At 49.0% G+C, this 25802-nt stretch overlaps 1 protein-coding gene across 1 annotated transcript in view; it reads left to right on the plus strand.

The window, feature by feature from the left end:
* Window positions 1–25802, plus strand: part of UNC13A (unc-13 homolog A (C. elegans)) — a gene marked incomplete at both ends in the record, with an annotated part of 142203 nt that overhangs the window by 17626 nt on the left and 98775 nt on the right. Inside the window, 4 exons of the mRNA XM_015407752.1 lie at window positions 5907–6108; window positions 17835–18300; window positions 18442–18632; window positions 20282–20375. Coding sequence (XP_015263238.1) covers window positions 5907–6108; window positions 17835–18300; window positions 18442–18632; window positions 20282–20375 — 953 coding nt within the window. The remainder of the gene's footprint in view (window positions 1–5906; window positions 6109–17834; window positions 18301–18441; window positions 18633–20281; window positions 20376–25802) is intronic.

Consider the following 25802-nt stretch of genomic DNA (forward strand, 5'->3'; position numbering starts at 1 on the left):
CCAGAACCTCTACAGTAGTTCCCCCCAACCTGAGATTAGAGGTTCATACTCTCAGTTGGTATCTGGAACTTAACACATTAGCAACTCACTCCCAGAGATGCACACTTTTTACTTTCGATTAGTAGCGTATATGGTGAGCATTTAGGCCACAAGATTTAGCCTTGGAATTCAGGTACAACATCAAAGACAATTTTAACAATCAGAGGAATCTTTATTTAGTACAGAGTTTAGCACAGACTACCAGAGTTTACCAAAATAACAAGCCTAAGGCGATTTGCATTAACTACACAGTAAAAGATACATATTTACCAAGTTCAGGAATATCCAAACAGTCCAAGGGATTTTGAAGGAAAAATCCATCTTTGCTCAACCATGTGGTCCAATTCACAAAACAGTTCTTTGTCCCTCACGAGACCAACTTCCAGCTTCTCCATGATGTACGTGACATGGCCCATGTAGCCTTAAAGCAGGCGCCTTGAAGTCTAGCTCTTCCACTTAGAGGTGTGAAAGAATGTGTGGTTATATGGCATGGTTATTGAGGTTGTTCAGGCCATCTGGTCTGCCCTGGACCATTTGGCCTGCACAGGAAACAGAGACATAGAATGTCATCACAGGAGACTTGTAGAAATCAATATTTCTATACCAGGTCATATTCTTAATGTTCCTCCATGTAAAAATTCTCTATAAATGGGGGAGGGAATCAACAAATGAGGGAGAAAAGTCCAAGCTTGGCCTTTGCATGTTCTGCTAGTGTTTTATTGCCAGGGAGAGCCAGTTTGATGTAGTGGTTAGGAGTGCGGACTCTGATCTGGGAGAACCAGGTTTGATTCCCCACTCCTCCACATGCAGCTGCTGGTGTGACCTTGGGTCAGTCGCAAGTTTTTTCAGAGCTGTTCTCTCACAAGCAGTCCTTGAAAGAGCTCTCTCAGCCCCACCTCCCTCACAGGGTGTCTGTTGTGGGGAGGGGAAAGGAAGGTGATTGTAAGCGGCTCTGAGAGGTGATTGGGTAGTGAAAGGCGGGGTATAAATCCAATCGCTTCTTCTTCTTCTTCTAATGTGGAGGGAACTTGGAAAAAAATATATAAAACCTCCTCTGCCTTCCATGCTGCCACCTCAGCCTTCTGCCATTTTGTGGCTGCCTCACTCCGCTGCATGGATGACTAGCCCTTCGGGGCTGAGATTCAATCGGGATAGATTTGCTTGCTGAGGGGCTCCAGCCTGTATTCCCTCATGTACACCCCCTTGCCCTCCCTTTTCTTCTCTCCTCACTCCATTCCATTGATAGCCACAAAAAGTAAGCATTCTCCCCCCCCCAAAAAAAAACCCACTTGGCATGACCAGGGGTCATTTCGTGCAGGAGCGCACAGGAGCAGAGCTCCGGCAGTAAGGAGCTCAGGGGGCGGGCACATGCAACAAGCCCCGCCCTGTGCTCCCAGCAGCCCTCAGTCGGGCCACGAGGAGCAATAAGCAGCCAGGTAAGTTGCAGAGCCCCCCCCCCGGCCCGCCTTCAGGTACAAGCTCTTCCTCCTCTGCGAGGACAGATCTGCACGTTCCCCCCCCCCAAATAGCTAGCAATCCAAAACAGTTCAGTGGAGCCTGAGCGGTGGGTGTTGCCTTCTTACACACGTCCGGTGATGTCAGGGTGTGTGGCATATGCTAATGAGTTATGCTAATGAGCTCCTGCACCTCTTTTTCTATGAAATGACCCCTGGGCATGACTAAACAGTTTTCTGCTTATCCGTGCAGCATGATGTGCCTCTTTTTCTGTTCTCAGTGTTGGCTCCCTTTTTCACCTCTCGGATTGCATTTTTACTTTCTTTCAGAAGTTCTTCATTCTCCTTGCTGAACTCTCTGTACTCTCCTCTCTTTTTCCATGTTTTTTTTTAAATTGTTGTTGTTGTTCTCCTTCTGGTATCCTCATGCTCTATAACCCCCAAATTTGCATCTTCTGTTCCCCAACTGGTCCTTTCCTTTCTTGAAACCATCAGAATTCCCTGCCACCCTGCACAGGACCTAATTCCTGTAGAACACCTTAAAAAGGATATTATAGCTTTGGAAAAAGTGCAGAAAAGGGCAACTCGAATGATAAAAGGGTTGGAACACTTTCCCTATGAGGAAAGGTTAAAGCGCTTCGGGCTCTTTAGCTTGGAGAAACAACGACTGAGGGGTGACATGAGCGAGGTTTATAAGATTATGCATGGGAAAGAACAGGTAGAGAAAGAGGTACTTTTCTCCCTTTCTCACAATACAAGAACTCGTGGGCACTCCATGAAATTGCTGAGCAGTCGGGTTAGAACGGATAAGAGGAAGTACTTCTTCACCCAAAGAGTGATTAACACTTGGAATTCACTGCCACAGGAAGTGGTGGCGGCTACAAGCATGGACGGCTTCAAAAGGGAATTAGAGAAGCATATGGAGCAGAGGTCCATCAGTGGCTATTAGCCACAAGGTGTAGATAGGGACTCTGGGGCAAGGGATGCTCTGTCTTCTTGGTGCTTGGGGGGGGGGGTCAGCAGTGGGAGGGCTTCTAATGTCCTGGCCCCACTGGTGGACCTCCTGATAGCACTGGTATTTCTGGCCACTGTGGGATACAGAGTGTTGGACTGGATGGGCCTTTGGCCTGATCCAACATTGGCATCTCTTATGTTTTTAACACACTAGGAATTTACATCCGTAAAATCTAGTTCCTGATGTTCTATCACACTCTTGGGGGACCCAAGAAGTCGAAATTAGTCTGGAAGTATGCCAACAGAAAGGCGGAGTTATTCAAAAAGGAGCTTGGTTTTCAGTGGTTATGTGCCACGGAAACAGGTAGCAAATTTAACACACCCCTGATGGTATCCCCAAGGTCTTCCTTTCCTTTTCTGTGGTCTAGGGGCCAAACTAGCCATGGTGGCATTCTCGTGGCAACCACAAGGACACTGCCGCCATTTTAAAGTCACCTGTTTGCCTTTTTGAAATAGCTACAGAGGAGGGTGCAACCGTGTCAGTGCCTGATGAGATGTGGAGGGGGGGGGACAAGAGCGCCTCAGCCCGCTGCATTTCAGACGTGATCAGGATTGGGCCCTCGTGGTACTTTTAAATGACTACAAAATGGCAGCAGCTTCCTCATGGCAGCCACGAGTGTCAGACTCCTGCAGCAATCAGAGCCAACAACTCTCTTCTTCAGAAGTATAGTTTATTGGTACCGTATTGGCAGAACATCTACATTCCGGGATCTGTGTTAAGGCTAACGGAAAAGGCACGGGGATGGGAGATATACTGGGTTCAAAGGCGCGTAGCCGATCAAGGCATTAGGAGGAGCCCTCCAGAAGTAACGGGCCCCGGCAACAGGATAGTTCTCAGGGAATGTGTCACAGCTAGGCACTCAAGGTCAGGCACATAAAATACATAGGTCGAATCTGCATTTGCATTTTTAAATCAGTTTCATGCTGGTGTGACGCCGTCTTTCCCTCTGCTTGTTTGAATGTTGTTTGGAGAAGCTTCTTTTAAAGCAGTGCAGAGGTGCAATGACAGTGAAGCCGCCACGAAAGGGCAACAGACATATGCAGACGTGCAAAAGTATGCTAGCACTGTTGAGGTGTGAGAACGACACCAAATGTAGACAGCTTTTCTAAAGACTGTGTCAGAAGGCTGGGACACCGGTGGGAAAGACAAATGCAGATTCGACCATAGATAACAGAGTATTTTCAGGCAGTAAGAAATGAAAGTTAAAATACCAGGCAGTGGTCACTCCCCTCCTCCACTCTATATGTCAGCTCCCTGACAATGAGGACACGGCTGTGTCTAGTTTATCTCACCCTTTTCAGATGCAGGGCCCAACTTCAACCCCTAGGCTGCAGCGTGAGATCCACAAAGCACATAACAGAAAGGCACATGACATCACAGTCACGTGACAGAAAGAAGAGGAGCCAGTCTTTGTACAAGCCTAGGCAAAAAAGGACCTATTGTGTGAAACTCGCTTCGCCATCCTGCTGCTCCGGTCAGGATTTCAAGCTGCATACCCAAAAGTGATGGCATGGCACCATATGACACTCTAGGAATTCCCCCAAACTCTGTGGTAAAAACCATAGAGATTTGGGGAATTCCTAAAGTATCACTAACACAGTGATGATGTCACTTCTGGATATGCAACTGGAAATGATGTCATAGTGTTGCGTGATGCTGGTTTTCAGATTCTGTGCCCCCTTCACGCTGGGACAGCCTTGCTCTCTGCACAAACACGTTAGCAACAGCCTTCCAAAAAAAGTAGCCAAAAATGGCAGCTCTGTAGGGGGCTCACAGGTCACGATGACCCAGCAGGTCGGGCTCCACAACCTATTTGAGAGGCATAAGAACATAAGAGAAGCCAATGTTGGATCAGGCCCATCTAGTCCAACACTCTGTCACACAGTGGCCAAAAACACCAGGCGCCATCAGGAGGTCCAGCAGTGGGGCCAGGACACTAGAAGCCCTCCCACTGTTGCCCCCCGCCGAGCCCCAAGCATACAGAGCATCCCTTGCCCCAGCCTGAGAGTCCCTATCTATACCTTGTGGCTAATAGCCACTGATGACCCTCTGCTCCATATGCTTATCTAATTCCCACTTGAAGCCGTCCATGCTTGTAGCCGCCGCCACCACCTCCTGCGGCTGTGAATTCCATGTGTTAATCACTCTTTGGCTGAAGAAGGCCTGACTCTTGATCCTAAGTCCATGGACCTAAATGAATTGTAAAGCCCATCCTTTGGAGGAAAATTTCAACAAGAGGAAACCTGCCCCTTTACCTGACAAACTAAGCAGTCTGGCTTTTCTTGAAAGGAGACACACACCCCCGCAAGCTGGTGTGCAGAGAGAAGCAAGTAGCAGTGAGACAGAATTTCAAAAACTGTCTGATTTGATTAGAATTTCAGATGTCCCTTGTGAGAAACAAACCCAAGGGGGCGAGTTCTGATTTTTTGCACCCGTTTCTCCTTCCTTATACCGATCTCTCCCTCCCATTAGAATCTGTGCATTTTTCAACATTGTGTTGCAGCCAGTATTCCCTCTAAGCTGAGTTAGTGTGAGCTAGCTCACAGTTTTTTAGCCTCCAGCTCACACATTTCTGTCTTAGCTCAGGAAAGATGGCTCCAGACAGAGGTCATTTCGGGGGGGATCGCGGGGGATCGCAGTTTCCCCGGGTGAGGTACGGGGGGCTTGGAAGGTCATGACTGACCGGCAGGAATTCAGGAGAGCCGTTTCTTCACATCTCACCGCTTGGGTTCCTGCAGCTGTTAAAGGAGCAGGCACCTTGCTAGGAAAAGCTGTTGGTGGTTTCTCCATACTCCACTCATGGGTTACCCTTTGCTGATAAGAACTGGGGCATATCTGTTTAGTGGTTCACAGCTCTTTTTTTATCCGGTGATGTCAGGGGGTGTGGCCTTATGACACACTTCCGGTGATGTCAGGGGGTGTGGCATATGCTAATGAGTTATGCTAATGAGTTCCCCTAGCTCTTTTTCTACGAAACGGCCCCTGGCTCCAGAGCAAACTAATTTAGGCAGTAGCCCAATCGCTCGCTCACAACTTCAATGCCAGTAGCTCACAAAGCAGATTTTTTTGCTCACAAGACTCCATAGCTTAGAGGGAACAAGGGTTGCATCTACTGCAAATGTCAGGGGGCCTTAAATGACAATATGAGGAGTTAAAAAGCAAGATGCGGGTCCAGTAGCACCTTAAAGGCCAACAAGGTTCGAGTCGAAGTTCCCATTGTCAGATGAGGAATTCAAAAGGGGGGGTGGAAATGGCCGTATCTGTTCATTGTCCCTACTTGTGAGGAATCCTCGCAGTCCACAAACCTTTCTTCTGTATCCGTGTGCTGTTGGTTATAATAGAAAGCCATTTGCTAGCTCCGTGACTCACTTGGTGTGATGCCGGACCCCCTTTTCCAGATGACGACCCCGACAGCACCGTGGACGACCGGGACAGCGACTACCGCAGTGAGACCAGCAATAGCATTCCGCCCCCATACTACACCACCTCCCAGCCCAATGCGTCAGTCCACCAGTACCCCATGCGCCACCAGCAGCGAGCATCCCACGACTCCTACCCAGAGAACTATGAGATGGACTACTCAGATCATCGGCCAATCAGGTAAAGTGGGAAGCGCCTGAAAGTGTCGTGGAAAGGGCCCAAGGACATTCTGCTAAGGAAAGATCCCCTTACCTTGCAGAGAGAATATGGGTGGAGGGGGTACACGAGGGCGTGCTATGGGGGGTGGTTCAGAGATGGTCCCCAACAGGGGTTCACCAAATGACCCTTGGAAGATCACAAGGGCAGAGTCTCCCCTGTTCTTTTCCGCCCTTAGTAACTTAAGATATACTCCCTCTAAATACAGAAAATCCATTTATTTTTTACTGATTATGGGAAGTTGTATGCAATTTTTTTAAAAACTTTTTAGGAAAAAATGGAGTAAACATCTCTCTGTCTCTCCATCTCTCTTGATCTTTTACCCATACACACACAAAACACAAACACACACACACAGAACAACCCCCAGGTACAGGGCATTACAGCTAGCCATCGCATGGGGTGCTTGCCCCTGTGTATTCACTCAGGCCCTTCTCATCCCTGCCTGCAGCTGGAACTATCACATGACTTTTCTAAACATGTAGATTGGGTCGTGACTACATCATGTGACTTTTCTGAACATGTGACTCGGGAGGGGAGTGACTTGACTCCATCACACGACTCTTCTGAATGTATGGCGCAGGGAGTAACTCTGTGATGTCACATTTCTGAACGTGTGACTCGGGAGGGGGAGTGACTCAACTCCATCACATGACTTCCCAGAGGGTGTGGCTCAGGTGGTAACTTCGTCACGTGATTTTTCTGAACAAATGGCTTCGAGAGGGGGAGGACTTCCGTCACGTGAACTGTTTTTGAATGTCTCACTCAGGTCTAAGCCGTGCATAGCCTCCTTTGCCCTCGAGGGCCAAACGGTCCCCCCCCGCTCCACTCCCTAACAACCATCTGGAGCAATCTCTGGATGCCACAAGGTCCTGGTTTTTGTCTGTTTGGCTTGTGTTATGCCTGTTGTATGCTGATCCTCTTCCTCTTCCCCCCCTCCTCCGGCAGACGCTATGGTAGCGTAGATTCTGCCGCAAACGGGCGCAGTGATGCTGAGTCCGCTTCCGAATCGAGCAGGCATACCAGCCGCCAGCCCTCCCTCGAGAGCAGGCACTCCCTAGACCTATCTGATAGGTGGGTCTTTATCTTCTCTTTCGCCGTGTGCCTCTTATTTGCAGAGTACTGTGGTAGTTTCTGGTTTGTAACCTGGGTTAGGCCGTTATCACCCATCCAGCTGGAGCAGCCGTCTCCCCCCCACCTCCAAAAAACACCCCATTTTTTAAATTCTCAAACAAAACAGAATTTGAACTCAGGTTTTGCCTGGGCTCCGAACTGTTTCTCAAGGCTGATTTATTTATTTATTTATTTATTATTTGTTGGGATTTTTACCCCGCCCTCCCCGCAAAGCGGGCTCAGGGCGGCTTACAAGGGGCAAAGCCCATATAAAACAGGATAAAAGCAATAAAAACATTAGTAACAATTAGTCACAACAACAATTCTTAAAGGCATGTTGCAGAGTGTTTTTTGTTCACTCCCCCACCACCCATAGGCGTAATCTTCGTGGGGGCGGTGGGGCGTTAGCCCCCACCAAAATTTTCAGGAAGGTGCTCAGCCTCCCCCGGGAGCCACCCTTGCTCCTAGCAAAGCAATGCCTCTGGCCCAGCCCCAGCCCCCCCCCCCCGGGAAATTGGAAAGTCTACACCCTTGCCACCACCCCCAAAGTATCTGAAGGGTTTTTGGAGAACAGGGTGTCATTTCCAAGCACTTTGATTTCGGCTTTTTAACTGCTCGTTAAGCACGGCTTCTTGGACAGAAATAAATTCTGCAAACGAAGCGCACTGGAATGCTTAATTAAAGGAGAACACGCACAACTATACACAGTGGGCTGCGGTCATTTCATATTCTCAAAAATGAGGCCAAACTTAGGGTGGCTAAATTCCAGGTGGGGGGTGGAGTATTCCTAGGATTACAACTGATCTACCGACTATGGAGATCGGTTCCTCTGGACTCTATAGCGTCACATCTCTACTGAGCCGAATTATGCCCGAACCACTGCCCGAATTATGCCCGAACCACTGCCCGAATTATGCCCGAATTATGCCCGAACCACTGCCCGAATTATGCTCTTCCCAGGCTGAACCCCCAATTTTCCAGGGATGTCCTGACCTAGAGTTGGCAACTCTACTGTATAGTTAGTGGCCTGTCTAGCATTGTTCTCCTCACCCTCCTTTCATGAAAACAGCAGCTGGTCACTGCCAGCCTCCACGGCCCCAAACCCTTTCATTCCCACACCGACGCTGTGTTCAGCCACAGTCTGTTATTTTCGCTCTCCCCCTCAAATGTTTAATGCTCACCAAACGGAGCTGAAATTAAATTTGGCTGAGATGCGGGGATGGACAAAATTCCCAAGCAAATCCTCCTTGCGGGAATTCACTTATGAGGATTTTGTTTGTATTCCCCTCAGGAAAAAAAAAAGTGTTAGATTTAAACGATTTGCAGCAGAACAAAAAAACAAAATCGAAAGCAAGAATGAGATGAGGCTAGCCCGTAACGATTGCTTTACAACGCAATGGCCAGTTACTGTAAATAAATGCTAAAAAAAATGTCTCTTCCGAGAAAGGATGTCTCTCCAAAGTCACATTTGAAAAGTGGGATCCGAAAAGGGTCAGGATCCTAACTGGAGAAACTGAATTTGGAAATTTTGTGGCTTTTTGAATCAGTGCTAGATTTCAGTTCACCCTTTATTGCTGAGGGCTTGAACTTGAGAGGCTGAGTTAGCTCAAGTTTCCGTGACCTCTCCCGGTGCAGAAAGGAGGGACATTCTTTTCCACCTTCAGCCCCCCATGACTGACAGTCAGCATAAAACCTCTGGGTTTCTCAAACCTGGTAAAAACGTGTCCCTTCTTTCCTCATTTGGTCCACAGAACAGCACCTTTCACCTGCTGCATTTCAGACTCCACCAGATTTCGAGGGGCTGCGGGCCAAATTCCCTCCAGTGCCACCCCCACCCCCACTATGAACACCACCCCTTTGGGCATGTTTGCACACACACAAGGACCAAGAGTGGGGAGCTGTGTGCATCCTTTTCACTCTCTCACGAGTGTGGGCAAGTAGGGTTGTCAGCCCCCCAGTGGGGGTAGGGAATCCCCTGTCCCCGCCTCTTGTTTAGTGGTAAAGTAAAGGTAAAGGTTCCCTTGCTCGAAAGCCAGTCGCGTCCGACTCTAGGGTTGCGGTGCTCATCTCCGTTTCAAAGCCGAAGAGCCAGCGCTGTCCGAAGATGTTTCCTTGGTCATGTGGCCGGCATGACTAAACACCGAGGCGCACGGAACGCTGTTCCCTTCCCACCGAAGTGGTCCCTATTTATCTACTTGCAATTTCTTGCTTTCGAACTGCTAGGTTGGCAGGAGCTGGAACCAGAGACGGGAACTCACTCCATCATGCGGCACACTCGGGCCTCGAACTGCTGAACTACCAACCTTCCACAGCCTGCAGTTCAGCGTCTTAACCACCTGAGCCACCGCAGTTTAGTGGTAGTGGGGGGAATATTTTTTTAATGCCCAGGGAACCGGGAAGTGGCATCAAATCCAGTGTTCCCTCTAAGCTGAGTTAGTGTTGAGCCAGCTCACCGTTCTTTAGCCTCCGGCTCACACCTTTTTGTCTTAGCTTAGGAAGGAGGGCTCCAGAGCAGACTAATTGAGGCAGGAGCCAAATCGCTCGCTCACAGCATTAATGCCAGTAGCTCACAAAGTAGGATTTTTGCTCACAAGACTCCACAGCTTAGAGGGAGTACTGGTGGCCACCAAAGGTGCGCTGCTGACCTTGGACGTCTGCCCTTAAGCCGCGTTGCACCTTCCTGTCCTTGCCTCCAAAGAGCTTCTAATATAAACTTCAGGGCGCTTTATCCTCCAGGCTCCTGAACGGGGCAAGACCCGCTTAGCGTCAGCAACAAAACTGTGCCCACCTCCTTTGCTGATCCGACTGGAGACCGCACGGCCTCAAGAAAGCCGCCTGGTTTGCTCACCCTCTGAAAATTCTCCCTGTCCAGCAGGGACTCATTAGCATAATAGGCCACACCCAGCAGCAGAATCTCATTAGCATATTAGGCCACACATCCCTGACTGCACCACTCATTAGCATATTAGGCCGCATTCCCATGTTACCAGAAGTGTGCTCATCCAGCCACACCCACCTTTTGCTTCTTATTCTGTTTACCTTGCTTGTTGTCAAAAACCAGGGCCTTTTTTTGTAGCAGGAACTCCTTTGCATGTTAGGCCACACACCCCTAATGTAGCCAATCCTAATGCGTCCCTGCTGTTGGGTGTGGCCTATTATGCTAATGCGTTCCTGCTGGGCGTGGCCAACTCGGGAGCCAGCCGGAACTCCGTTCCTGTGCGTTCCTGCCCAAAAATAGCCCTGATCGAGGGGCACCCCCGTGAGAGCCCGTCATCTCTCCTCCTCCCCCCAATTGCCAATGCTGGAGGTGTGTTTCCGGTCTAACCCAGGAGTGTCCCGTATCATGTCTGCATGTGCTTCCCGTAGCCTTCTGCACTTGCTCAGAGACTGTCTGGCGAACCTGCTGTAGTATATCTCTTAGGACTGAGCTCCTCCCCCCAGTGAATTCCTTAGCCCTCCAGTTCTTTCCTGTGTCCGATTCCTCGATCTCTGTTCCCTTTCCTTCTGCGATCTGTTTTGCCCCTTGGTGTAAGAGTTCAGGGTACCCGAGGATAGCAAAAAAACCCCCCAAAGTGGGAAAGAAAAACTGAGGGTGAAAAAAAGCAATGACTGTAGTGAATTGAACAAGACTGGAAAAGATGTCTGAGCAGTTATTTTACATGATACATAAACGTAACAAGGCAATACAGCCGGCAGGTGATTGAATGGACTGTACCAGTCCAGACAGCAGCAGCAGATGATCACATTTTTGCATTCTCCCCAGTTGTAAAAAGGACTTTCTGAAAGGAGATAACAGGTGTAGCACGGAGAGGGTTGAGATGCTGATATTCTACTTGTAGGGTGTTGTTTCCTTTACTGTGGAAGGGGCATTCAGAAAGGGTATCCAAAGCTTGATACTTGATGTGGTATAGTCTAGCCAACCAGCTCGGGACTCTACTGGATCATTATGATGCACATGTAAACCAGGTGGGAGAAATATAGATCTGAACGCTAAACTCATGTCCCGTAAGTTGTTTTCTCAAAAGCCGGGGCGTGCAGCCCAAGAAGGTTATAAGAGTTGTTGTGTATTTCTTTACAAGGTTTGCTGAGGTCTGGAACCAAGTTCTAGAATTCCTAGAAATTGGGGAGCCTTTTTGGGGGCCTCTGTGGAAGAAGACAGCATCTCTGTACATTCTGAATGGGGCGTGAATATTGTCCCATCTGATGTAACGACGGCCCAGGCTGGAATGAAGTTATTGTGAGAGGAACCCGCGCATACACAGGACAGGGCTACTGTTTGTGGTTCCGTGTTTCTGTGTTCTTGGCTGCTGTCTCGTGGTGTGCTAGTGGCTTGCCCGCATCTATGGGGCCAGCTGTGGGAGGCTGCAATGGGGAGGGGGGAGGGGTTGGGGCGGGGTGGAAGGCCCTGAAAGTGAAGGATTTGAGTACAGGGTCAGACTTCACATCAGGGGCTGTCAAACCTTTGATCATCAAAGAGTCAAACTACATCACAATTCAGAGCAAGAGTTCAACAGAAAGCCACTAAAAGAAAGCTTGATTGCATATGTGAAAATTTACAACTGAACGTTGCTAATAATGGACGTGTTGTTTGATAATCCATCAAGTTTCTGCAGCCCAAACTCTGCTTATTGCAATTTTTTCATTAGAAAGTGGTTTCTGCATTCCCGTTTCCCTCGCTTGTAAGTTCCTGTTTCTTCGGGGTGGGGTGGGGAGGTGGGTTCATTCTGCATGTCCTTTGCTCCCACTAGTGGTCAATTCGATATCACACCAAGGTATGTCTGGCATGAAAACCTACAGTTTAAATCTGCAAGGAGATATGCCAGACATAAACCAATGTAATATCATATTGACCACTAGAGGGAGCAAAACATGTGCAGAACAGGACTCCTCCTCCCCCGAAGAAACAGGAACTTACAAGCAAGGAACATGAGAATGTGGGAAAGCCCTAAATCATACATTTGCTCCGAAGCACCCTGCACAATTATTTTACTGCACTGGAATAAATCTGTGCATGGATCACACTCGGATCCCTAGCAACTGTTTCACCTCTATTATTTCCCTTTCCACAGAGCATCTTTAAAAAACCCTTCAGATCTATCAAGATCTTTGCCTTCCATTCCCTTCGAGCTATTATTCCCTGCATCCCACCTATCCTTTCATAGACTGCAGACCCCTGCCGTACATGTTCCATCACTGGTCAGGAACCTCTGGATGAGATCCACTGTGGGAATGGCATGCACATGGCAGGCTTCTGCTTTTACCGCCTTCCCACTCTGCAGAAGGGTGTCCCACCACTGGTTCTCTGCTTTTCCTTCTATGTTGGCCACTGATGGGGTGCAGATTTGGTCATGGGGATACCCGTTGTCAATCTCCTCCGTTAGATCCACCACACTGGTCCACTTAGACATAGCATTTATTCATTGGCTTTCTCTGCTTACCTCTTGCCTTTCCATAAACTGCTCCAGGAATCTGAAATTTCCCCCCAACGAGAACAAATGAAAGCAATGGAATCTAATTGGAAATGAAGACCACGGCAAGCAATAGACATGGCACTATTAAAAGTCAGGATACAGTAAAAGTCAGGATACAGTAAAAGTTACTTAAAGGCATCCACCTGGCAATGCCGTAAAAAGAGAAACTGGTATTCCTTCCCACCCCACCCTGTCCTGAGCAAAAACATTGCAGACAATGGAGAATAATTGGTTCATCTGGAGAGGATATTCTGCTGTGAGTGGGGCCACCACCAAGAATGCACTGCTCTCCCGTGTGCAACTGGTAGAGGCATTCCCTATTTGTCCCACAGAGAGTGAGTAGGGGAGAGAAATGGGTAGAGGTGCTCCTATAGGCAAGAAAGGCCTGCTGTGTTTATTTGAAATAATTCTGTCCCACATTCTCGAGAATCTTGGGAGGCAGGAAGCTGAGAAAATAGAGAAGGAGGCCCCCTCTCAAGGTAGGGCAACTATCCTTTTCCCCCTGGCCTTCTTGCTGCGCCTTAGGTAAAGGTAAAGGTTCCCTTGCTCGAAAGCCAGTCAAATCCGACTTTAGGGTTGCGGTGCTCGTCTCCGTTTCAAAGCCGAAGAGCCAGCGCTGTCTAAAGACGTTTCTGTGGTCATGTGGCCGGCATGACTAAACACCAAGGTGCACTGAACGCTGTTACCTTCCCACCAAAGTGGTCCCTATTTATCTACTTGCCATTTCTTGCTTTCGAACTGCTAGGTTGGCAGGAGCTGGAACTAGAGACGGGAGCTCACTCCGTCTTGCGGCACCCGGGTCTCAAACTGCTGAACTACTGACCTTCCACATCCTGCCGTTCAGCGTCTTAACCGCTTGAGCCACCGCAGCTCTTAATGTGGGATTCTGGGAAGGAGATGAATCTATCACTGGCATAGTTTTATCTGCCATGCTGATGGTTTAAAGCCCAGGAAAAAGGCCAGAAAAACAACCATATCTTCCCAGGGGTGGTGGTGGAGGATCTAGATGATTTTATTAAATTATTCCATGTCTCTGTTCTGCCACGGAGCCAACAGAATTATCAGTTACCAATGCATACATTCAGCCCATGAACATAAAAGACCAATGGTCCATCCATTTTATCATCCTATTTCCTACAGTGGCCAACCAGATACCCCTGGGAAATGTACCAGCAGGACATGGAGGTCAAAGCTTCCCCTCCTTTTGCCCCCTAACAACCGGTATTCAGAAGAATAATACCTCTGAACATGGAGGTTCTATGTAGCTGCCATCAGACGCCAGGGCTTTTTTTGTAGAAAAAGCCCAGCGGGAACTCATTAGCATAATAGGCAACACCCAATAGCAGAAACTCATTACCATATTAAGTCACACCCATGACAGTGCAGCTCATTAGAATATTAGGCCACACCCCCATGCCTTCCCTTGGCTTGCCTGGACGCCCTGCGGCTGTGGGGAGCCCGGGCAAGCTGGCCCTTGGGGGGGAGGGAAGGCAGTTTAAATTGCCTTCCCTTGGCTTGCCCGAGTGCCCCGCGGCTGCAGGGAGCCCGGGCAAGCCGGCCCTTGGATAGGCCAGGGAAGGCACGGGGAGGCATTTAAATGCCTCCCTGATCCTTCCAGGGGCCCCCCTGGCCTGCTCGCCTCAGAGTCACGGGGGGGTGTGTGTGTCGCTCTCCAGGCCTTCCCTCTGTAGCCAGGCACGCAGAGGTTTTGGCTGTAGTGGGCGTGGCCAACTCTGAAGCCAGCCGGAACTCCGTTCCTGTGCGTTCCTGCCCAAAAAATAGCCCCGATCAGACCTATCTTCCCATGAGTTTGTCCAGTCCCCCTTTCAAGCGACCAAAGCCAGGGGCCGTCATAATATCTTGTGGAAAGGAGAGTTCCACAAGTTCCTCACCGAATGCAAAAAAACCCAACAACCCGCCTCCTTCTTTTTGTTCTCCCTGGAAAATCTACAGTGCAGCACAACCAAAAGCAGCATTAAAACTGACACCTGAAACGGGTAGCCCTGAAAATAGCCACAGTAATAAAACCAACCAGCCAAAAGACCCAAATATATAAAGCAGGCTAACTGACTGGCTAAAGCAGGCAGGTATACCCCACCTACCATTCCCAGGATTGGCATCCTTTCAGCGGGGCTCGGAGTTCTCCTGGAATTACAACTAATCTCCGGACTAGAGAGATCAGTTCCCCTTGGGGGAAAGGGCAGCTTTGTGTGGCATCACATACTAGCAGAGCTCCCTCCCCTTCCCAGACCCCGCCCCCAAATCGCCAGGAATTTCCTGGCGTTCACAACCTTATCCAGGCAAACGAGAAGGTTTTAAGACGGTGCTAAAAAGTTAGGACTTTGGTCCTTTCTGCACTTGGATCTCATCCCCAGTTTTATCAGAGTTCAACTTATTTTATTTATTTATTTATTTAGGCATTTTTACCCCGCCCTCCCTGCGAGCAGGCTCAGGGCGGCTTACAGGGGCAAAAGCCCACGCATAAAATCCAATAAAACAATACAATCTTAGTAGTAACAATAATAAACAATAAGAACAGTACTAAAGTAACAATACCTTGCATTTATCCCTAAGAACACAAGAGACGCCAATGTTGGATCAGGCCAATGGCCCATCTAGTCCAACACTCTGTCACGAAATACCGGTGCCATCAGGAGGTCCAGCAGTGGGGCCAGGGCACTAGAAGCCCTCCCACTGTTGACCCCCCCCCCAAGCACCAAGAATACAGAGCATCCCTTGCCCCAGACTGACAGTTCCTATCTATACCTTGTGGCTAATAGCCACTGATGGACCTCTGCTCCATATAAGAACATAAGAGAAGCCAATGTTGGATCAGGCCAATGGACCATCCAGTCCAACACTCTGTGTCACACGGTGGCCAAAAATACCAGGTGCCATCAGGAGGTCCAGCAGTGGGGCCAGGACACTAGAAGCCCCCCCCACTGTTGCCCCCCCAAGCACCAAGAATACAGAGCATCCCTTGCCCCAGACTGAGAGTTCCCATCTATACCTTGTGGCTAATAGCCACTGATGGACCTTGCATATAAGAACATAAGAGAAGCCAATGTTGGATCAGGCCAATGGCCCATCCAGTCCAACACTGTCACACAGTGGCCAGAAATACCAGGTGCCATCAGGAGGTTCACCAGTGGGGCCAGGACATTAGAAGCCCTCCCACTGTTGCCCCCCCCAAGCACCAAGAAGACAGAGCATCACTTGCCCCAGGGCCCCTATCTATACTTTGTGGCTAATAGCCACTGATGGACCTCTTCTATATGCCTGCTCCATATATCCCTGGTTATAACAGCATCTGTTTATGCCGGGACAAGTGTGGGGCAAAACCAGGGTGACCTCAATGTAGTATGGAAACAAGAAATACCCCAAGATAATTACAGCAGTGAACTCGAGTGTCGTGCAGAATGTAAATATACCTCGCGATAATTAGAGAGGTGAACTTGTGTGTAGTGTAGAATATAAGTTCGGGGACAGGGTTGAACCAGGATTTAAGGTCTAGTGTGGCAAGGACCTATGGCACCAGATTGAGAGTTAGCAAGAAGGGTGTCTAGTAAAAGAAGCAACACAACCTAATATGGGTTGATTGTAAAAAAAAGGGGGGGTATCAAGAAAGGAGAAATGGGTGCAAAAACAAACTGCTTCACAGAAGAGAGACGCCACATTGAAAGGAGGATATATGAACTGACGGCTGTAAAAATTTGATCTCCTCCCGTAGGGCTGCCAAGCCCCCAGTTCTCGTTCCCTATTTCTACTCTGAGTGGCAGTAGAGGGAAAATCAACATGACATCATGACATCACTTCTGAGGGAAACCTGGAAGTAACATCAGTCCTCTCTAGGAATTGCTGGAAGCTCTTTGGTTTCCCCATAATTTCCAGTGATTCCTAGAGACGACTGACGTCACTTCCCCCAGAAGTGATGTCATTATGTCACCAACAGTGGCCCCCTCATGTCCACACCCCCATCTCCGCTGGTTGCAGGCCAAGCTTGCGAATCCTACCTCCCTCACACAAATATCACAAGCAACAATAAGCTGAGCAGGCTTTGGCCTAGTGCCTGTTTTGGGGCTACCATGTTGAGGGCACTCTGAAGTGTGGCATTCCCTCCCTCTATACCAAGGCGATAATGTGTGTGGTGGCATGCCTGGAGGCCTCACCCCCATTGTGTGAAAAATTTCCACAGACGGGGATGGCACCAGCTTTTTGTGTGACGATCGCTACCTGCCACCTAAATAGCCGAGTCGCATGTTGCTCCACTTCTTGAAGTAATGATGCCAACACTGTGGGGATACCTCCTCACCCAAGCATCCTATCCTCACACACCCCACCAGAGTCAGAGGAATCATCATCAATAGAATTTCTGAATCTCCCAATCCCTGAGTACACAGGGCTCTGGGCGATTTACAACAGGTTAAAAACATACAAAAATACAGATTAAAATCAGCAGATCAATCCTTCCCAATTGGATCATCTACACCTGTCTACAGCTACAGAGCTGAACCAATATCAAAGCTGTTTCAAGGGTTCTGACGAACGTCCCTCAAGGAACAGCCACACTTTTCCTGAAAGCATCGGTCGCTCGCAGGCATAGAAGTTGAAGTAGGCTTGCCAAGTCCCCCCGGCGGATCGGGCCCGGGGGGAGCCCCACCCCGACGTGCACGTCACCCGGAAGTGACGCGACCATGCCAGGCACGCTGGGGGCGGGGCCACGGTCATCCGAGGGAAAACTCTATGTCCCCCGGTGCGGCGAAACGCCCGACTTGGCAACCCTAAGTTGAAGCCAGGATGAGAAATGGTTTCCATTTGCTGAGACACGGCCTGACAGCGTGTGTGCCCCCGTGACGTCTCAACCCCACAAGTTCCCAAACTAGAGAACCATAAGACGGGGGGGGGGAGAAACTCTTTTCAAAGATTGAGGGTATGTCAGCCACAGTGCCTCGGGCAGCCATCTTGGGAAATCGTAGTAGGCCGGCTTAGGGGGTGAACCTTGAGTGCCTAGGCCCTTTTATAAGCCTCTGCGTATGTCTCTCCCTTGTCCTCTTTTTTTCTTGCTTTCTCTGTGTCCCCCCCGATCCCTACCCACCACCACTGCAGCCCCACGGGGAGCAGCCGGTATGCCTCGTCGGCCGAGCTGAGCCAGGGGAGTTCCCAGCTTAGTGATGACTTTGACCCCGAAGACATTAGTCTACAAGGCTCGGAGTTAGATGAGCGGGACGGGGACTCCTATCACTCCTGCCACAGTTCGGTGAGTTACCACAAAGACTGGGATGAAGAGGAGGAGGACATCTCTCTGGAGGAGGACAAATTCAGTGACGAATACAGTGACAATGAGGAGTATTACCGCGAGGACGAGATACCGGAAGCCCCGCTCCAGGAGACGCCGCAAGTCTCCCCGCCCCAGCAGAAGCCGCAACAGGTGCAGGTGCAGCCGCAGAAGCTGCCACAGGCGCAGCCGCTGCCACAGAAGCCGCCACAAGCTCAACCGCCACCCCCGCAGCCTGTGCAACTAAAGCAGCAGCTGCCGCTGCAGAAGGTGCAGCAAGTCCCGCCGCCGCAGCAGGCACAACTAAAGCAGCAGCAGCAGCAGAAGCCACCACAGATGCAGCAGCAGAAGCCACAACAAGCTCAGCCGCCCACCCAGGCACAACAAAAGCAGCAGCAGCCACCGCAGGTGCAACTAAAGCCGGCACTGCCGGCGCAGCAAAAAATGCAGCAGCCACCGCAACTGCCGCCGCAGCAGGCGCAACAGAAGCCCCAGCCCTTGCAGCAACAGGAACAGAAAGGGGAGAAGGTGGACGAAGCTCTCCCCATCCCCCAGGAGGAGCTACCCGTGGAGGAGACCTTGGTCAAGGAAAAAGAGCAAGTGGAAGAACCCCCCGAGACAGAGGAGAGGTAAGAAATGCACCTGGGGGGCCACATCTAGCACTAAGGAGGGGGGGAGATAACATATATTGGGAGGGGATTACCTCAGTCTTTTGTTTTGACACTTTGGACTAAGTGCCTGTGAGCGTATGCAGAGTGACTTTTCCCTGAACAGAGCACATGTTTTATTGGAATACATAAAAAGGAGAAATATTATCAAAATCTGCCAGTTTGGTGTAGTGGTTAGGAGTGCAAACTCTAATCTGGGAGAACCGGGTTTGATTCCCCACTCTTCCCCCCCCCATGCAGCTGTTAGCGAGGCCTTGGGTCAATCACAGGTTCTTTCAGAGCTGTTCTCTCAGGAGCAGTTCTCTCAAGAGCTCTCTCAGCCCCACCTACCTCACAGCCCAGGGTGTCTGTTGTGGGGAGGGGAAGGGGAAGGAGATTGTAAGCCGCTCTGAGACTCCTTCGAGTAGTGAAGGGCGGGGTATAAATCCAATCTCTTCTTCTTCTTCTTTCTAACCCCCCCTCCCCCAATGTAGAGAACCTTTGGTATTTGTGCTTCCTTGGGTATAATCCACATCGAACACCCTGTTATGCCAACACAAAGCCCAGTGTGTTCAAGGCAGATTGCTCCCGAGGAAACACAGGCTTGTTTAAAGCTACAGGATTGTTTCAAGCAACATTCCTGACTTGGGGTAAATGGCACTGAACCCAGTGGGGGCTACTTCTGAGTAAATATGCATAAGGCTGTTCTGTTCGGGCCGACAGAGGGTGCGGTCAGACGGCGTGCTGGGAGTGGTTTAAATTGCTCCAGCCCCGATGCGGGTTTTTTTTAACCTGGAGAATCGCGATCATACTCACCTCCTTGCTCCGGATCGCTGCGCAGCCACATCGCTCCCCGCCGTCCACAGGCGGGAGCGTGCGTCGGTGTTCTTTTTTTCTCTCTCTCTCAGTTTGGGCATGCGCACAGGCAGCCATCTGTAGAACTAAAATTTTCGCACGTGCGCAGAACAGCGATTTCCACTTCAACCCGACTGCTGTAACACGTCCCTTTAAACTTTAAAGGAACACTTTCCTTTAAACGTTTACCCCCAAAATGGCCTCCGTGAGATCCCGAACTCGTCTAAATGCTAAAACTAGGCACCGTTTAAACATTTATTTTAATAACATGGTGGTGGAGCTCCACCTATGCGCACACCGCCAAGGCTTTAAAAAAAATGGCGGGGGGAAAGCGGAAGCCTCGGGCAGCTTTTGAGCAGGGAGGGGGTTTAAGCTGGAAGTGGCTCGACACCGGAGGAGCGATCATACAGGGGGAAAACACAGCTGGAAACGGAGAATCAGGAAAACACCACTTGGGAACCAAGTATCAAAATACTCCGGTTTAAAGGGGATTTGAGCCGGAAGGCAACAGCTGGGGATGGGAGGCAGATGTTGACTGTGTGATCGCACGTATAAAATCCATTTCTGAACTGGGACGACACCAGATCAAATGGCGTGTCTGAACGCACCCAGAGACTCGTCGGCTGATGTATGCCAGACAGGGGTGGGGCCGGCTGAACCGTCTCGGATTAGGTTCCCCAGGTGTTGATACTGTGGTGCAGATTCTGGGTCAGCACTTTTCGGCAGAAAGCCCTGGGGCTGACTCTGACCCCCCGACTTCCGCATTCTGATTACAGGGAGAGAGAGCCGGAGATCACGGTGGACCCTAAAGCGCGGGCGAAAGCCAACTGGTTACGAGCGTTCAACAAAATCACCATGCAGCTTCAAGAGGCAAGTGGTCCCCTGTCCCCCCCCCCCCGCTGACGAGGCATGCCAGCCATCTCGGGAAGATTTCGGCAAAGGTTCCACCCCCGTGCCCTTAGAGCTCCACCATCTTTCCCCCACGCCATTTGCCTTCCGTTCCTACATTCTGAACTAGAAAATAACTGGCTGATGTCGTTGGTCGGTTGCCTGTCTAGGCAGATACGCAGATAGGCACGGACAGAAAGCTATGTTGATAGGCAGATGGAGGCAGGATGAGAGACCGAAAGGCAGAACTCAAGTTTTGCCAGAGCCGCTTAGAGGAAGGACGCCTGCAGTCTCAACAAGAAACCCTGCAGTTACGTTAGTTTAATTATGTTGGCCTGCAGGAACCTCGGGAATGAATCTCTTTTGTGGGGACACCTGCAGATGATTTCAGCCACTTTGCCACCGGCGTTCCCTCTAAGCTGAGTTAGTGTGAGCTAGCTCACAGGTTTTTTTAGCCTCCAGCTCACACATTTCTGTCTTCGCTCAGGAAGGAGGGCTCCAGAGCAGACTAATTCATGCAGGAGCCAAATGGCTCGCTCACCACTTTAATGCCAGTAGCTCACAGAGTAGAATTTCTGCTCACAAGACTCCACAGCTTAGAGGGAACATTGTTTGGCACCCGCTCTTTCTTCCCCTCCTCCTCTGTGTAGTTTTAATTGCCCTGCTAAAGGGCTTAGGTGCCGAGCCAGGGGGTGGCGGGAAGAGCTGTCAAATCACAACTGACTTAACGGTGACCATTGTTCCCTCTAAGCTGAGTTAGTGTGAGCCAGCTCACAGTGTTTTTAGCCTCCAGCTCACACATTGTTGTCTTAGCTCGGGAAGGAGGGCTCCAGAGCAGACTGATTGATGCAGCAGCCAAATCTCTTGCTCACAGCTTTAATGCCCGTAGTTCACAAAGTGGAATGTTTGCTCAAAAGACTCCACAGCTTAGAGGGATCATTGATGGTGATCCCATGGGGTTTCCAAGGCAAGAGGTGTTCAGAGGTGGTTTGCCATCGCCTGCCTCTGCGTAGAGACCCTGGACTTCCTTGGTGGTCTCCCATCCAAGTACCAAACCAGGGCCAATCCTGCTTGGCTTCTGGGGTTTATAGTACAAAAACGAATGGTCACAATGTTAGGAAGATATAGAAAAACATACAACACCGTGTGCAATGAATGCATACTTAAGGTAAATCTATTTTGTGTTTTTTATTTTTATTTTTCTATAGTATTTTATTAATATTGGTGTCAAGTATTTCAAGACATAGATTCACCGCAACAATATATCAAGGTGCAGGTTTATACTATGCACAAACATTCAAACAGCACCTTGTCAATTTCATAAACACTGATCCCAGAGGACTCTAGTAAGTTATCCCTATGGAATACAATCTTTCCCAAGGATAGTGATACACATACAAAACATAAGGCACTGATCCCAGGGGACTCTAGTAAGTTATCCCTATGGAATACAATCTTTTCCAAGGATAGCGATACACATACAAAACATAAGGCACAAAAATCCTCTTTGTGAGTTCAAGACTCTTAAAAAATAGCAGCATTTTTCTAGGGTCCCATTAGAACCCTTTCAGCAAACATCATAACTTATCTAGCAGAACATATCCCTTGCGGCTGCCTGATAGAACTTCAGAAAAATAAGAACATAAGAGACGCCAATGTCGGATCAGGCCAGTGGCCCATCCGGTCCAACACTCTGTGTCACACAGTGGCCAAAAATACCAGGTGCCATCAGGAGGTCCACCAGTGGGGCCGAATAAAAAAATAAAATAAAAAGCACAAAATAGATTTACCTTAAGTTTACATTTATTACAAACAGTGCTATATATTTTTCTATTACCTCTGAGGTTTGACAATAGCACACTAGCTTGGGCTATCCAGGTTTTATCAACACAATTCCACCACCACCGCCGCCGCCGGAGCTCCTTTGCATATTAGGCCACACACCTCTAGTGTAGCCAATCCTCCAAGAGCTTACAGAGCTCTTCTTACTGGGGCTACTGTAAGCTCTTGGAGGATTGGCTACATCAGGGGTGTGTGGCCTAATATGCAAAGGAGCTCCTTCTACAAAAAGAGCCATTGATTGTTTTTCCAGCAAGGTCCCAGTGCTTTTCATGGCTCCATGGCAGCCAGGAAGCCAATCACTGACATTGCCCCTGCAGATCTGTGGTGGAGGAAATTCTACCTGCCCAGTTCTGGGCTGTCGTGGAGCCCCCTGATCCCAGACGTGCCCACCCCCTGTCCCAATAAGTGTCTTTTTCTACACTTGGCTTTTGTCTTCTCCTGCGTCTCTGCAACCACTCGACCCCAATCCTTCTTCCCCGTTACTTGAGTTGGCTGAATGTAATCTTGTTTTGTTTCGTTTTTAGAATGCATCTACCACCTTTTTTCCCCCCTGTTCCAATTTTCTTTTGGCTCCAAAGCGACCCCTCCTGGGTGCTTCTTTATCCCATTTTTTTCAGTTGTCCATCATTTCCGTCAACTTTGTTCGATCCACCTTGCAGCATGAGTGCAGGTAAGCAAAGCTCTCCCTTGACCGGATTGGATCGTCTGTAGTTTTTCACAAGGGTTAGCGAGGCATGAGAAATTCAGTGAGATTTCGAGTTGCTTCCAACATTTGAGAGAGAAGCTCCCCTTAGGTCTTGAAGTCTGCAATGACCTTAGACCTTGTTTCCGCAGCACAGCCGATGTGTCGAGAATCCTCCATTGTTCATATAGTAATCTCCACGTTTTGTATGGAGCAGTACAGGTGTCAGGGATGTGTGATGGGGATAGTGGTTCCTATTTTGTTGCATGAGAACATAAGAAGAGCCCGGCTGGATCGGACCCAGTGGTCCCTCTAGCCCAGCATCCTGTTTCACACAGCGGCCAACCAGTTCCTCTGGGGGGCCAACAACAGGGCAGAGGGGCCGAGGCCTTCCCTGATAAGAACATAAGAAGAGCCCTGCTGGGTCAGACCAGTGATCCTTCTAGCCCAGCATCCTGTCTCACACAGGGGCCAACCAGTTCCTCTGGAGGGCCAACAACAGGACATAAAGGCCGAGGCCTTCCCTGGTAAGGACATCAGAAGAGCCCTGTTGGGTCAGACCAGTGGACCCTCTAGTCCAGCATCCTGTCTCACACAGTGGCCAACCAGTTCCTCTGGAGGGCCAACAACAGGGCACAGAGGCCGAGGTCTTCATAAGAACATCAGAAGAGCCCGGCTGCTGGATCAGACCAATGGTCCACCTAGTCCAGCATCCTGTCTCACACAGTGGCCAACCAGTTCCTCTGGAGGGCCAGCAACAGGGCACAGAGGCCGAGGTCTTCATAAGAATATCAGAAGAGCCCGGCTGCTGGGTTAGACCAGTGGTCCACCTAGTCCAGCCTCCTGTATCACACAGTGGCCAACCAGTTCCTCTGGAGGGCCAGCAACAGGGCACAGAGGCCGAGGTCTTCATAAGAATATCAGAAGAGCCCGGCTGCTGGGTTAGACCAGTGGTCCACCTAGTCCAGCATCCTGTCTCACACAGTGGCCAACCAGTTCCTCTGGGGGGCCAACAACAGGGCATAGAGGTCGAGGCCTTTCCCTGGTGTTGCCTCTTGGCTCTGGGATTCAGAGGATTAGTGCCTCTCAATGTGGAGGCTCCCCTCTGTCACCATGGCCAGTAGCCACTGATAGACCTGAATCGGTCTAATCCCCTTTTAAAGCTGAGCATGCCTGTGGTGTCACAACATCCTTTTTTATATTTGCTGAGCTAAATCAAGATGGGTAGCTATGTTAGTCTGTCTGTAGCAGTAGAAAAGAGCCAGAGAGTCCAGTAGCACCTTAAAGATTAACAAAATATGTAGAAGGGGATGAGCTATCACGAGTCACTGCTCACTGAAGAAGTATGTAAAGAAGTGAGCAGTGACTCATGAATAGAGATGTGAAGGCCCGGAAAAAGCCCGGAAAAATTCGGAAAGAAACCGTTTTTTTTCCCTGAAGCGTTTTTGTTTTTTTCCGAAAAATTGGAAAAATTGGAAAAACAAAAGAAAAGAAATTGATTATGGAATGTTTTATTTTAACATGATAAATAAAATATTTTAAGGGGAAAAAACCTGGAAAAATTAGGAAAGAAACCGTTTTCCCCCCTGTTTTTTCCTGAAGCCTTTATTGTTTTTTCCCCCCCAAAATGGAAAAATTGAAAAAAGAAAAGAAAGAAAAAATTGATTATGGAACGTTTTATTTTAACATGATGAATAAAATATTTTAAGACAAGGTGTTTAACTATTTTCCAAATCATTTCTAAAAAATATGTATGGTATCAGATTGATCTAATTTCTGTGCACTGAGGACAAGCAAGTCCTAGGTTACAAACTGAACTCTCCATTGCAACAACAAGATGCATTTCTTCCTTTAGTAGGTGCTGTTGTCACGAGAAAAGAAAAAGGTTTCAGTTTTGTTTTTGCATGTGGGTGGGTATTCTGTTTGTAATAGTTGTTTGGATACACTATATTTTTAATATGCTAGTTGCGATCATTTCATGCGAAGTAAAAATGTCCATAGTAATATTTTATGTTCCTAAAGTAACAGAATGACTTTCAATCTGGAAAAGAAAAAAAGTGCTAATGTTGCATTTTTTCCAATCTTTCTGTAAATTTCCATTAAACCCCCCCCCCCGAAAAAAACCGTTTTTTTTCCTGAGCTTCAAAATTTCCAGTAATTTTACATCTCTACTCATGAGCGCTCATCCCCTGCCACATATTTTGTTAGTATTTAAGGTGCTACTGGACTCTCTGGCTCTTTTCTATATTTGCTGATCTTTCCATAAGCGGTTCTTCTCTACTTTTTGTGGTTGGATTTCATTTGAACTGTGTATGCCCCTTTGTACTTTCTTAGCAAACGATATGGTATTTATACATACCATCTACTATATATAGCACGGATTTATTGGCAGACAAAAATGACGAAAAATGGAAGAGAAGTCAGGGCGAGAGAAAGGCGTGGCAATAAAGATCCTCAGATGTTGATCTGCACAAGCGGGAACGAGACCGCAACCAGCTGTGCCAGTCCAAAGAACAATAAAATAGAACCACATAGTACCTTTTATTAGGACCAACCAAGATGAGACAAAACAGTGGACAAGCTTTTAAGTTCTCCAGAACTGTCCACCAGGCTGGGTTTGTGTTTGTTTGTTTTTTTAAATGAAGCTGGAGTTGTCCAGGCCCCAGTCATAAACGTCATGTCTGCATCCTGTATAGAGTTTGAGGCAGACTTCAATAGATTAGGGGATACTGGAGATGGTGTAGGGTTTCCAAGTCTAAAAAACTCACCGTCAGGGGAGCCTCGCTGGGCTCCGGGAGCCGTCGTCGGATGCGCGCGCACTGCCAGCACATCACCAGAAGTTATGCGCGACATTGACCATGTTGGGGACGTGGCCCGAGTCATCT

This window comes from Gekko japonicus, unplaced genomic scaffold, assembly GCF_001447785.1.
Source record: "Gekko japonicus isolate JY-2015 unplaced genomic scaffold, Gekko_japonicus_V1.1 scaffold3549, whole genome shotgun sequence".
In the NCBI taxonomy this organism is placed as follows: domain Eukaryota; kingdom Metazoa; phylum Chordata; class Lepidosauria; order Squamata; family Gekkonidae; genus Gekko; species Gekko japonicus.